Raw genomic sequence first — 14,068 nt, 5'->3', positions numbered from 1 at the left:
CACAAGGACCCCCCAGGGACCCCCAGGTGCCATTGTCACCCCCCAGGGACCCCCCAAGGACCCTCCAAGGACCCCCAGGTGCATTGTCACCCCACAAGGACCCCCAGGTGCCATTGTCACCCCCAGGGACCTCCAGGTGCCATTGTCACCCCTATAAGGACCCCCAGGTGCCATTGTCACCCCCAGGGACCTCCAGGTGCCATTGTCACCCCCCAGGGACCCCCAGGTGCCATTGTCACCCCCCAGGGACCCCCAGGTGCCATTGTCACCCCCCAGGGACCCCCAGGTGCCATTGTCACCCCCGAAAGGACCCCCAGGTGCCACTGTCACCCCACAAGGACCCCTCAAGGACACCCCAGGGACCCCCAGGTGCCATTGTCACCCCCCAGGGACCCCCAGGCACCATTGTCACCCCCAAGGACCCCCCAAGGATCCCACAAGGACCCCCAGGTGCCATTGTCACCCTCCAAGGACCCCCAGGTGCCATTGTCACCCTCCACGGACCCCCCAGGGACCCCCCAAGGACCCCCAGGTGCCATTGTCACCCCCAGGGACCCCCAGGTGCCATTGTCACCCCTGAGAGACACCCAGGTGCCATTGTCACCCCACAAGGACCCCCAGGTGCCACTGTCACCCCTCAAGGACCCCCCAGGGACCCCCAGGTGCCATTGTCACTCCCGAAAGGACCCCCAGGTGCCATTGTCACCCCACAAGGGCCCCCAGGTGCCATTGTCACCCCCAGGTGCCATTGTCACCCCCAGGTGTCCCCGGCTGACCTCCCGGAGCGCCTCGGCGTAGGAGCTCATGTCGGTCAGGATGACCAGCACGTGCTTCTCGCACTGGTACGCCAGGAACTCGGCCGTGGTCAGCGCCAGCCGCGGCGTGATGATCCTCTCGATCCTGGCCCACGCCCCCAATTAGCGCAATTAGCATAATTAACCCACCTCGGGGGAAGGGTTGGGGTGCAGGGAGGAGGAGTCCTAATGGGGTCACCCCCCATGACCGCCGGGGTTTTGGGGTCACCTCCTGAAGTGATCCGGGTGGGATTGAGGGGGGAAGAGGAGAGGGAGGAAAGGGAGGGAGAGGGAGGGAGGAGGGGAGAGGGAGAGGGAGGGAGGAGGGGGAGAAGGAAAAGGGAGGAGAAAAGAAGGAGAGAGGAGGAGGGAAAGGAAGGAGAAAGGAAAAGGAAAATGGGGGAGAAAAGGGAGAGGAAGAAGGAAAAAGGAGGGAGAAGGAAAAGAGGGAGAAGGAGAAATGAAAATACGATGGAGAAGAATAAGAAAAGAGGGAGAAGAAGGAGAAGAAAAAGGAGAAAGGAGGAGGGAGAAGGAGGAGAAGGAGAAAGAAAAGGAAAAAGGTGAAGGAAAAAGAGGGAAGAGGAGGAGGAATAAGAAAAAGAGGAGAAAGGAGAAAAAAAGAGGAGGAGGAGGAGGAGGAAGGAGGAAGAATGAGGAGAAAAAAGAATGAGACAAAAGGAGAAATGAGGAGGAGGAAGGAGAAGGAAGAAGGAGAAGGAAAAAGGAGAAGGGAAAAGGAGAAGGAAAAAGGAGAAGGAAAAAGGAGAAGGGAAAAGGAGAAGGGAAAAGGAGAAGGGAAAAGGAGAAGGGAAAAGGAGAAGGGAAAAGGAGAAGGGAAAAGGAGAAGGGAAAAGGAGAAGGGAAAAGGAGAAGGGAAAAGGAGAAGGGAAAAGGAGAAGGGAAAAGGAGAAGGGAAAAGGAGAAGGGAAAAGGAGAAGGGAAAAGAGGGAAGAGGAGGAGGAATAAGAAAAAGGAGGAGAAAGGAAAAAAGAGGAGGAAGAGGAGGGAGAATGAAGAGAAAAAAGAGGGAGCCGAAAGGAGAAAGGAGGAGGAGGAGGAAGAAAAGAAGGGAGGAGGAGGAGGAGGAGGAGGAGGAGGAGGAGGCGGCTCACGTGGGGTCGTTGGCCAGGTTGAGGAAGAGGCACACGTTCTCCATGGAGCCGTTCTGCTCAAAGTCCGACTTGAAGAACCGCGCGGTCTCCATGTTCACCTGGATGGATGATGGATGATGTGGGTGGGACACGCGCTCAGCGGGGTGGGGACACGGGGACACGGCAGCTCTGGGGTCAGCTGGGATGTCCCATGGTGTCCCCAACTCACCCCCATGGCCGCGAAGACGATGGCGAAGTTGTCCTCGTGGAAATCCACCACGTCCTTGGATTTCTTCACCAGCCCGGCCTGGCGGCAGATCTGAGCCGCGATCTGGGGAGGGGACAGGGACAGGGGTGACAACGGGGACATCCCGGAGCGGCCATGGCCCCCCTGGCACTGGGACACGGCCCCACGGGCTGGGGGACAGCGGGGTGTCCTCCACCAGCTGCGTCCTGCCTTGCCCGTGGTCACTCCTGACTGGTCAGGGGTGGTCTCCATCCCATGGATCCCATGGATCCCATGGATCCCATCCCACGGATCCCATGGATCCCATGGATCCCATCCCACTCCATCCCATGGATCCCATGGATCCCATGGATCCCATCCCACTCCATCCCATGGATCCCATGGATCCCATCCCATTCCACGGATCCCATCCCATCCCATTCCATGGATCCCATCCCATCCCACGGATCCCATCCCATTCCATGGATCCCATCCCATCCCATGGATCCCATGGATCCCATCCCACCCCATCCCATGGATCCCATCCCATTCCACGGATCCCATCCCATCCCATTCCATGGATCCCATCCCATCCCACGGATCCCATGGATCCCATCCCATTCCATGGATCCCATCCCATCCCATCCCATGGATCCCATCCCATTCCACGGATCCCATCCCATTCCATGGATCCCATCCCATCCCATCCCATTCCACGGATCCCATGGATCCCATGGATCCCATCCCATTCCACGGATCCCATCCCCCTCTGGAATTTCCAGCCCCTCCCGCTCTGTCCCCTCTGTCACTCTCATGGGGACATTAGAAAGGTCTGGAACCCCTCAATCCTCGGGTTTAGGGACCCCGAATCAGCTCAGATCCTCCCCCACAGGGATTGCTGTGCCAACGGGGAAACTGAGGCACGAGCTGACGCCAGCTTCCCGACACCAGGAGAGGGGATCCGACCTTCCGGAATCCCTCCATCCTGCTCCTCCCGCAGTCCCACCTCGTTGTGGGGCAGCCCGGCGGCCGAGAAGATGGGAATTTTCTGTCCGCGGGCGATGCTGTTCATGACGTCGATGGGGGAGATCCCGGTCTGGATCATCTCCTCGGGATAGATGCGCCCATGGGGGTTGATGGGCTGGCCTGGAGCGGGAAGAGGAGGAATCGTGGAATGGTTGGGGTTGGAAGAGGCCTGGAACTCATCCAGTCCCAGCCGGGGATAATTCCCGTTATCCCAGGGTGGTCCAAGCCCTGTCCAGCCCAGCCTGGGACATTTCCAGGGGGTGGAAGGGGATGAAGGGATCCCCTTGGTCGATGGCAAAAATTGGGAAGAAAGTTCTGGAAATGAGCAGGGAGCAGCTCTGGGGTGGGACAGGAACCGTCCCAGCACCTGGATACCCTCCTGGAGAACCCCGGGAGGATGGATGGATGATGGATGGATGGATGGATGATGGATGATGGATGGACGATGGATGGATGATGGATGGATGATGGATGGATGATGGATGGATGATGGATGGATGATGGATGGATGATGGATGATGGATGGATGGATGATGGATGATGGATGATGGATGATGGATGGATGGATGATGGATGGATGGATGATGGATGGATGATGGATGGATGGATGATGGATGATGGATGATGGATGGATGATGGATGGATGGATGGATGGATGATGGATGATGGATGGATGGATGATGGATGGATGGATGATGGATGGATGATGGATGATGGATGGATGATGGATGGATGATGGATGGATGATGGATGGATGGATGATGGATGGATGATGGATGGATGATGGATGGATGGATGATGGATGATGGACGTGGTGACACCCCAGGCCCACCGTGGCCATCAGGCCATGGTGTCACCCCCAATTCCCATCCATCCCCAAGCCCCTCCCGCGTTCCCGCGGAGCCGGAGCCGTCACCGTTGATGTCCAGGAAGTCCTCGGCCATCACCGGGGGGCCGCTGTCGATGGGTTTGGCGGAGCCATTGAACACCCGGCCTGTGGGGACAGAGGGACCATCCCTGTCCGGGGCCACCAGCTGCAGGTGGCACCTGCTGCTCCCATGGCCACCGGTCCCCATCCTGGGACACCCCACCCACCCCCAAAGGGGACACAGGGACCGGGGGGTGGGGCAGGAAGTGTCACCTGTGGGCTGGGTGACACCGCAGCCTCTGAGGCAGGAAGATGCCAGCACATGTGGACAAAACCCCCCCAGGTCCCCTCCGTGTCCCTATCACCCTGTCCCCATGTCCCCATCACCCTGTCCCCATGTCCCCATCACCATGTCCCTGTGTCCCCATGTCCCTGTGTCCCCATCACCCCCTCCTTGTGTCCCCACATCACCATCACCCTGTCCCCATGTCCCAACCACCCCCATCACCCTGTCCCCATGTCCCTGTGTCCCCATCACCCCCTCCTTGTGTCCCCACGTCACCATCACCCTGTCCCCATGTCCCCGTGTCCCCATCACCCTGTCCCCATGTCCCCATGTCCACATCACCTCTATCCCCTCGGGTTCCTCTCCTCCTGGGCCGGGGTGGCCCTGACACTTCTCTCAGTGCAGGGGACAGCACCTTGTCCCCATCACTCCCTCCCTGTGTCCCCATGTCCCCATCACCCCTTCCCTGTGTCCCCATCACTCCCTCCCTGTGTCCCCATGTCACCATCACCCCTTCCCTGTGTCCCCATCACTCCCTCCCTGTGTCCCCATGTCCCCATCACCCCTCCCCGTGTCCCCATCACCCCTCCCTGTGTCCCCATGTCCCCATCACCCCTCCCCGTGTCCCCATCACCCCTTCCCTGTGTCCCCATGTCCCCATCATTCCTTCCCCGTGTCCCTATGTCCCCATCACCCCTCCCCGTGTCCCCATGTCCCCATCACCCCTCCCCGTGTCCCCATCACCCCTCCCCGTGTCCCCATGTCCCCATTCCCTTCCCCCTTGCTGTCCCCAGCTCCTGGCTGACCGAGGTGACACCAACCCCCCCCCAGACTGTCCCCAGGGAGGGGACACGTCCTCCCCTCTCCCTCTCAGCCTCATCGAGCGCCTCGGAGCCGCGGTGGCATCGATCGCGACAAAGCCACGCTTCCCTGACCGCGTCCCCTCCCCGCGTGTCCCCCGCCGGGAGGCGGTGGCGGTGCGGGGACAGCGGTGTCACAGCGCATCAGGGTGATGGCAGCGGGAAAGGTCAGCGGCCACCGCACCGGCCACTCCCGGGGGACACCGGGGGGTGACACCGGGGGGTGACACCGGGGGGTGACACCTGCCCTTTGCGGGGCCGTGGGGAGGGGGATGGGGACAGGGACAGGGCCACCCCCCGGTGTGACCCCGAGTGGGGTTTGGGGGGCTCAGGGGGGGTCACAGCCGGATCCCAGAGTGGTTTGGGTGGGAAGGGACATTCAGTGCCATCGGTGTCACCTCCCTGCCATGGGGACACTTTTAAATGTCCCAGGTGGCTTCAAGCTCTGTGCAGCCTGGCCTGGGACACCGCCAGGGGTGGGTGACACCGCCAGGGGTGGGGTGACACTGCCAGGGCTGGGGTGACACTGCCAGGGCTGGGGATGACACCGCCAGGGGTGGGTGACACCTCCAAGGGTGGGTGACACCGCCAGGGGTGGGTGACACCTCCAGGGGTGAGGTGACACTTCCAGGGACGGGGTGACACCCTGAAGGATGAGGTGACACCTCCAGGAAAGGGGTGACACTTCCAGGGATGCGGTGCCACCTCCAAGGACGCGGTGCCACCTCCAGGAACGTGGTGACACCTCCAAGGATCTGGTGACACTGCCAGGAATGGGGTGTCACCCCCAAGGACGCGGTGCCACCCCCAAGGATGCGGTGACACCCCCAGGAACGCGTGCCACCCCCAAGGATGCGGTGACACCCCCAAGGACTCAGTGTCACCCCCAAGGACGCGGTGCCACCTCCAAGGACGCGGTGCCACCCCCAGGAACGCGGTGTCACCCCCAGGAACGCGGTGTCACCCCCAAGGACGCGGTGACACCCCCAAGGACGCGGTGACACCCTCAAGGACGCGGTGTCACCCCCAAGAATGCGGTGTCACCCCCAAGGACACGGTGCCACCTCCAGGAACGCGGTGACACCCCCAAGGACACGGTGACACCCCAAGGACTCAGTGTCACCCCCAAGAATGCGGTGTCACCCCCAAGGACGCGGTGCCACCCCCAAGGACGCGGTGCCACCCCCAAGGAACGCGGTGCCACCCCCAAGGAACGCGGTGACACCCCCAAGGACGCGGTGACACCCCCAAGGACGCGGTGACACCCCCAAGGACGCGGTGCCACCTCCAAGGACGCGGTGCCACCTCCAAGGACTCAGTGACACCCCCAGGAACGCGGTGTCACCCCCAAGGACGCGGTGCCACCCCCCAGGAACGCGGTGTCACCCCCAAGGACTCAGTGACACCCCAAGGACGCGGTGTCACCCCAAGGACGCGGTGCCACCCCCAAGGACGCGGTGCCACCTCCAAGGACGCGGTGTCACCCCCAGGAACGCGGTGCCACCCCCAAGGACGCGGTGCCACCCCCAAGGACGCGGTGTCACCCCCAAGGACGCGGTGTCACCTCACCTGGACCCTTTCCCAGCCCATCCCAAGCGTTTTTCCCGGGATAAGCGCGCAGGGAGGGATGGCGGAACCCTGCTCAGCCGGGCTCAGGTGACTGTCACAGCTCCCAGGTGACCCAGGGACACTCTCAACCCCAGAACCGAACCCCAAAAAACCCCAAAAACCCCAAAAACCCCCCCAAAACTGCGGTGCCTCACCCAGCATATCCTCGGACACCGGCGTGCGCAGGATGTCCCCCGTGAACTCGCACGTTGTGGCCTTGGCATCGATGCCAGATGTGCCCTCAAACACCTGCAATTAACAGGGGTTAATTAACAGGGGGCAATTAACAGGGATTAATTAGCGCCTTCCGGGGTGGGGGGGGGGGGGGTGAGGTGACCCGCGCTCACCCCAAACCCCCCGGGAGGGGACATAAAAGAGGGGACGGGGGATTTGGGTTACAAAAACCCTTCCTGAGGGGGTTTTGGGGTGGGGGGGGGAGAGGGATTTTCTTTTCTTCTTTTTTTTTTTCCTCCTTTTGATCAGGTTAATATTTGACATCATCCGTGTTAATTAACCCCCGCCTCGAAGCTTTAATTAGAACCGCGTGGCCCCCGGGAGAAGGGGGACGGTGACAGGTGACGCTGGGAGCCCCCCCAGGTGGCTGAGGGTCACCCCCAACGTCGCCGAGGCTGCAAAAATCTCCTTTTTCTCCCCTTTTATCCAATTTTTTCCCTTCCTTTTATCCCTCCCCGCCCCCTTTTTCCCACTTTTCGCCTCTCCCTGACTCCCTAAGAGGATTAAAAGGGCATTCCCGAGGTGCAGGTGGCGCTGGAGGGGCGGGACCCCCACCCCGAGCCCCGATTTGGGGGGGATCCGGGCTAATTAGGGGGGATTTGACCCCAAAGTGCCCCGGGGTTGGCGGGATTGGGGGTTTGGGGACAGCCGCTGATGTCCCAGGGTTGGGTGGTGGCAGTGGGGTCCTGAGATGGAGGAGGGGGGGTGAGTGGGGGTTGTGGGGTGAGGGGTGGGGACACGGCGTGTCCCAGAGCATTGGTTATCCCGGGATAGCCCTGATTGTCCCGGGACATCCCTGACCAGCCCTGGACATCACTGACCAGCCCTGGACATCCCCAGGACATCCCTGACCATCCCCAGGACATCCCTGACCAGCCCTGGACATCCCTGGACATCACTGACCATCCCTGACCAGCCCCTGGACATCCCTGACAGCCCCAGGACACTGTCACCTGTCGCGGGACACTGTCACCTGTCCCGGGACACTCCTGGCCATCCCAGGACAGCAGTCCCGCCTCTTCAGAGCACCGGGACACGAACCCGACAGCCACCACTGGAGGGGGACAGAGCCCGGGGACAGGAACCCGGGACAGGAACCCGGGACAGGAACCCGGGACAGGAACCCGGGACAGGAACCCGGGATAGAAACCCGGGACAGGACACTGGGACAGAGCCCTGGGCCGTGCAGCCCCCGCGCGTGGCCGTGTCCCCTGTCCCGTGTCTCCATGTCCCTGTGTCCCCTGTCCCTGTGTCCCCTTGTCCCCATGTCCCATATCCCATAGCCCCATGTTCCTCCATCCCCTGTCCCCGTGTCCCCTGTCCCCCTGTCTGCATGTTCCCATGTCCCATATCCCATGTCCTCTGTCCCATGTCCCCTGTCCCTATATCCCATATTCCCGTGTCCCCTGTGTCCCCTTGTCCCCATGTCCTCATGTCCCATATCCCCATATCCCTCCATCCCCTGTCCCCTGTCCTGTGTCCGCTGTCCCGTGTCCCCTGTCCCCATGTCCCCTGCCCCGTGTCCCCTGTCCCCATATCCCTCCATCCCCTGTCCCCGTGTCCCCCGTTCCCTGTCCCCATGTTCCTGTCCCCATGTTCCTGTCCCCATGTTCCTGTCCCCATGTCCCCATGTCCCCTGTCCCCGCTCTCACCTGTACGATGGCTTTGGTCCCCATCACCTCCAGGACCTGCCCGCTGCGCCTGGTGCCATTGGCCAGGGTGAAGTTGACGATCTCGGCGTACTGGGCAAACTGGGACAGCGACAAACGGGGTGTCCCCTCTGTCCCCTCTGTCCCCTCTGTCCCCTCTGTCCCCTGCCCCACACTCCCAACCCCGCCTGCTCCGCTGGTGCTGCCTCAGTTTCCCCTCCTTTGCCCCTGAAGCCACCGAACGCTCTGGGGTGGGGGACACCGGACAGCAAAGGGGTGGCGGGGAGGTGGCGCTGTCCCTGTCCCTGTCGCTGTCCCATCCTGGAGCTGTCGCCGTGCCTCAGTTTCCCCGATGTGGAGGGGATTCCCCCACTACTGGGGCCACTCCCGTGTAGGTGACACCAGAGCCACCGAGCTGCCACCGCCTCCATGGCAGAGAGCACGAGTGGCACTCATGGGGACACCGAGGGGACACATCCTGCTCTGGGGACAGCTGGCCCGGTGTGGCTCCTGCCCGCCCGGGGCTCTCCTCCTCCTCCTCCTCCTCCTCCTCATTCCCGTGAATTTTGGGCTTTAATTCCTCGGGAAAAACCTTTGGCTCAAGGGCGGCAAAGGGCCGGCCCTTTGATTGAGCTGGGTAATTAATAAATTAATTAATAAATTAATTAATTAATGACAGGCGCCATGGAAACGCGACAGCGGGTGACAAACCCCACCCCTCCCCCCCGGGGGTCACCCAGGGGAGCGGGGAGCAGGGACAGGGACACCAAGGGGACAGAGGGGTGTGGCCGTGTCCAGAGCGGGGTCCCTGGGGGGGCTGGGGAAGGGACAGGGGACAGGGCTTGGAAAGGGGACAAGGGACAGGGGACAGAGCTTGGGAAGGGGACAAGGGACAGAGCTTGGAAAGGGGACAGGGGACAGAGGACAGGGCTTGGGAAGGGGACAGGGGACAAGGGACAGGGGACAGAGCTTGGAAAGGGGACAGAGGACAGAGCTTGGGCAGGGGACAGGGGACAGGGCTTGGAAAAGGGACAGGGGAACAGGGACAGGGGACAGAGCTTGGGCAGGGGACAGGGGACAGGGCTTGGAAAGGGGACAAGGGACAGGGGACAGAGCTTGGGCAGGGGACAGAGCTTGGGAAGGGACAGGAGACAAGGGACAGGGGACAAGAGCCAGAGCTTGAGCAGGGGACAGGACACAAGGACACAGGGGACAGGGGACACAGGGACATGGGGACACGGGACACGCCACCAGCGCGTGCTGCCGACCGCGTCCAGAGGAGGGAGCTCGGACCCTGGAGAGGAGGGGACAGCCCAGGGGACAGCCCAGGGGACAAGGGACAAGAGCTGGAGACCAAGGGACAGGGCACAGGAGGGAGGGGACAGGTGACATTGGGGTGGGGGACACACCCCTCCCATTGCACCCTCAGCACTGGGGTCCCCACACAGCCCCAGGTGACAGCGCCGTGTCCCCAGTGTCACCCGAAGGTCGCACCTTGACGTTGTCCAGCACCACCAGTGGCCCGTTGACACCGCACACTGTCCTGTAGGCTGGACAAGGGGACACCGTCAGTCCCCAGAGCCACCCGCGACTGGCGCCACCCCCAAATCCTGTCCCCTTCCCTGTCCCCGTGACACCCCGAGTGACCCAAGTGGACACCCGGAGTCCCCGTCCTGCGGGAAATGTCACTCGGTGGTGGCTGTCACCTTTCTGGAGGTGTCCCCACGTGCCCGGCAGCGAGGTCACAGCTGGGAATGCCACCAGGGCCAGCAGGAAAGTGTCCCCTTGTCCCCTCCCCGCGGTCACCCCTTTCCCGGTGGGATGAGGGGACACTTCCCGAAGGCCCCGCGGTGCCGGGGGGACCCTGGTGGCCCTGGGGACACGGCGGAGGTGACATTGGGGTGGGGAAATGAGGGTGTGACCCCCAGGGACACCCCTGCGACAGGGGGTGACAGGAGGTGACAGGGGGTGGCAGGGGGTGACAGGGACAGGGGGGACAAACGGGCGTGAAGCCGGGGAGGAACGCGGGGAGAGGTGGCAGATCCCGGGAATGTCAGGATCGGGATCAGATCCCGGGAATGTCAGGATCGGGATCAGATCCCGGGAACGCCGGGGTTAGGCTCGGCTCCCGGTAACACCGGGGTTGGGATCGGCTCCCGGTAACAGCGGGGTTAGGCTCGGCTCCCGGCGGGTGCAGGTGTGCCGGAGCTGATCCGGCCCTAAGCCGTGCCTTGATCATCCCGGGACGTGTCAAAGCCCCGAGCGCTGCCCCGGCCCCGCTGACCCCGCCGGGCCCTTTCACCCTCTGCCATTCCCACCTGATCCCAACGGGATCCGAGGGGCCGGGCCCGCCCTGGATGTCCCCGCGGTGAGGGTGGCATTGTCCCCAGCCTGGGACAGCCCCAGGGATTTCATTCCTTAGGATGGGCCCCGTTTCTCCCATCCCCGGACACCCCACGGAGCGCTGTGGGGTCACCCCCGTGACACCCTCGGTGTCCCCTCCCCTCCGCCAGGGCACGGCACGGGCGGTGCCAGAGATCCCGGACATTTCTGCACTGGGATCATGGAATTCCAGACTGGTTTGGGTTGGGAAGGACCTGGAAGGTCATGAATTCCACCCCCTGGCACCTCCCAGGTGGATCCAATCCCAAAGTCCAGCCCGGATTTGGGCATTCCCAGGGATCTACAGGAAATCTGGGAATTGCAGCCCAGGCAGGAATTCCTTGCCAAGATCCCAGCCCAATCTCCCCTTTCCCACTGGAAGCCATTCCCTGGCTCCTGGCCCTGCAGCCCTTGGCCCCAGTCCCTCTCCAGCTCTCCTGGAGCCCCTGCAGGGACTCTCAGCATTCCCTGGGTTTCTCCCTTCTCCAGGGGAACATTCCCAGCTCTCCCAGCCTGGCTCCATGGCAGAGGGGCTCCAGCCCTGGGATCAGCTCTGGAATCTCCTCTGGATTTGCTCCAGCAGCTCCACATCCTGCTGCTGTTGTCCCCAGGAGCTGGAGCAGCTCTGCAGGTGGGGCCTCACCTCAGGGACACAATTCCCACCTTTCCCACCACCTTCTCCCAAGGCTGCTCCCAATCCTTTCCCCTCCCAGCCTGGATTTGTGCCCCGTCCCGCCCTTGGCCTTGCTGAGCCCCACGAGGTTCTCCCAGCCCCTGCCCAGGAGCTAATTAGCTAATTAGCCTTCTCTTCCCTTCCCCAATTAGGGCTGGTTCCCGCTGTTCGCCCATTCAGCCTCCGGAGGGGCCGCCCCACCCGGAGCCCCCTCCCCTCCTTTTGTCCCCTTTATTCCCAAAGTGACCATCCGGCCTTTTATTCCCGTTTCCGCTCCTTCCCAAACCTCTCCCGCTTCCCTTCTCCCAGCGGGAGATTCACGGCCACGTCCCCTCGGCAGCCCCGGAGCCACCCGGGTGGGACAGGGATGGGGAATGTCACTTCTGTCTGGCTCGACCCCAGTGGGTGTCACCCCCTTGGGGACACTCCTGGATGTCCTCTGGGTCTCCTGGGATGGCTCCTCCCACTGGGAATGTGGGAGCCACTGGAAGCACTGGGGACACTGGGGGTGATATCGGATCATTGGCTGAGCTCTTGGGTGGTATGGAAATCTGTCCTTAATCCATCTGTCATCCGTCCATCATCCATCATCCATCCATCCATCATCCATCCATCATCCATCATCCATCCATCATCCATCCATCATCCATCCATCATCCATCATCCATCCATCATCCATCCATCATCCATCATCCATCCATCCATCCATCATCCATCCATCCATCCATCCATCCATCATCCATCCATCCATCATCCATCATCCATCCATCATCCATCCATCCATCCATCATCCATCCATCATCCATCCATCATCCATCCATCATCCATCATCCATCCATCATCCATCCATCATCCATCCATCCATCATCCATCATCCATCCATCCATCCATCCATCATCCATCCATCATCCATCCATCATCCATCATCCATCCATCCATCCATCATCCATCCATCCATCATCCATCATCCATCATCCATCCATCCATCCATCCATCCATCATCCATCCATCATCCATCCATCATCCATCCATCATCCATCCATCATCCATCCATCCATCATCCATCATCCATCCATCATCCATCATCCATCATCCATCCATCCATCCATCATCCATCCATCCATCCATCATCCATCCATCATCCATCCATCATCCATCCATCCACATCCATCATCCATCCATCCATCATCCATCCATCATCCATCCATCATCCATCCATCATCCATCCATCCATCCATCCATCCATCCATCATCCATCCATCCATCCATCATCCATCCATCCATCCATCATCCATCCATCCATCATCCATCCATCCATCCATCATCCATCCATCCATCCATCCATCCATCCATCCATCATCCCTGCCCAGGGACCTCTGGTCATCACGGAATCCTGGAATGGTTTGGGTTTGGAGGTACCACAGATCCCATCCGGTTCCATCCAGGGATCCCTTCCACCATCCCAGGGCGCTCCCAGCCCTGCCCAGCCTGACCTCGGACACTTCCAGGGATCATTCCAGCCCTGATCCGTGCCCGGATCTGGAATGTTCTGTTGTGACAGAGGGGGAGATCACCACGGCAATGCCAGGGGAAAGCCTGGAAAGGGGTCGGGATGGGGAGTGGGAAGGGGGAGGAGAAAAAAGAAGAAGAAAAAGAGAAAAAGGAAAAGGAAAAGAGGACAATGAAAAAAGAAAAAGAAAAAGAAAAAGAAAAAGAGAAAAAGGAGAAAAAGAAAAAGAAAAAAAGAATGAAGAGGAGGAGAAGGTGGAAATGAAAGAGGAGAGTAAAAAGGAGGATGAGGAGAAAAAGAAGGAGAGGAAGAGGAAGAAGAGGAGGAAGAAGAGAAAGAAGGAGAAGGAGGAGATGAAAGAGAAGAAGAAGATGAGGAGGAAGAGGTGGAAGAGGTGAAAAAGGACGAGAGAGGAAAAGAAGTGGAAGAAGAAGAAAGAGGAGGAGGAAGAGGAGAAGGAGGAGGAGAAGAGGAGGAGAACAAGAAGAGGAGGAGGAAGAGAAGGAGGAGAAAGAGAAGAAGAGGAGAAGGAAGGGAAGAAGCACGAGGAGGAGGAGGAAGAGGAGGATGAGAAGGAGGAGGAAGGGAAGAAGAACAAGAAGAAAAACAGGAGGAGGAGAAGAGGAGGAGGAGAAGAGGAGGAGAAGAAAAAGAAAGAGAAGAAGAGGAGAAGGAAGAGAAGAAGAACAAGGAGAGGAGAAGGAAGAGAAGAAGAACAAGGAGAGGAGAAGGAAGAGAGGAAGAACAAGGAGAGGAGAAGGAAGAGAAGGAGGAGAAGGAGGAAAAGAAGAGGAGGTGGAGGAAGAGAAGAAGAAGGAGGAGGAGGAAGAGAAGGACAAGAAGAACAGGAGGCAGAGG

At 60.5% G+C, this 14,068-nt stretch overlaps 1 protein-coding gene across 1 annotated transcript in view; it reads right to left on the bottom strand.

The window, feature by feature from the left end:
* ATP6V1B1 (ATPase H+ transporting V1 subunit B1) overlaps positions 1–14,068 on the bottom strand; it is a 31,095-nt gene that overhangs the window by 6,225 nt on the left and 10,802 nt on the right. The window contains exons 2-9 of the mRNA XM_086889577.1: positions 10,140–10,195; positions 8,649–8,747; positions 6,918–7,011; positions 4,057–4,134; positions 3,121–3,260; positions 2,118–2,219; positions 1,910–2,007; positions 777–900 (exon numbers count right to left, since the gene is read on the bottom strand). Of these exons, the coding sequence (XP_086745703.1) occupies positions 777–900; positions 1,910–2,007; positions 2,118–2,219; positions 3,121–3,260; positions 4,057–4,134; positions 6,918–7,011; positions 8,649–8,747; positions 10,140–10,195 (791 nt within the window). The remainder of the gene's footprint in view (positions 1–776; positions 901–1,909; positions 2,008–2,117; positions 2,220–3,120; positions 3,261–4,056; positions 4,135–6,917; positions 7,012–8,648; positions 8,748–10,139; positions 10,196–14,068) is intronic.

Source organism: Cyanistes caeruleus, chromosome 5 (assembly GCF_971803275.1).
Source record: "Cyanistes caeruleus chromosome 5, bCyaCae1.hap1.1, whole genome shotgun sequence".
Taxonomy (NCBI): Eukaryota; Metazoa; Chordata; class Aves; order Passeriformes; family Paridae; genus Cyanistes; species Cyanistes caeruleus.
The sequence above is the reverse complement of the archived record's forward strand: the minus strand, read 5'-3'. Positions and strand labels throughout refer to the sequence as shown.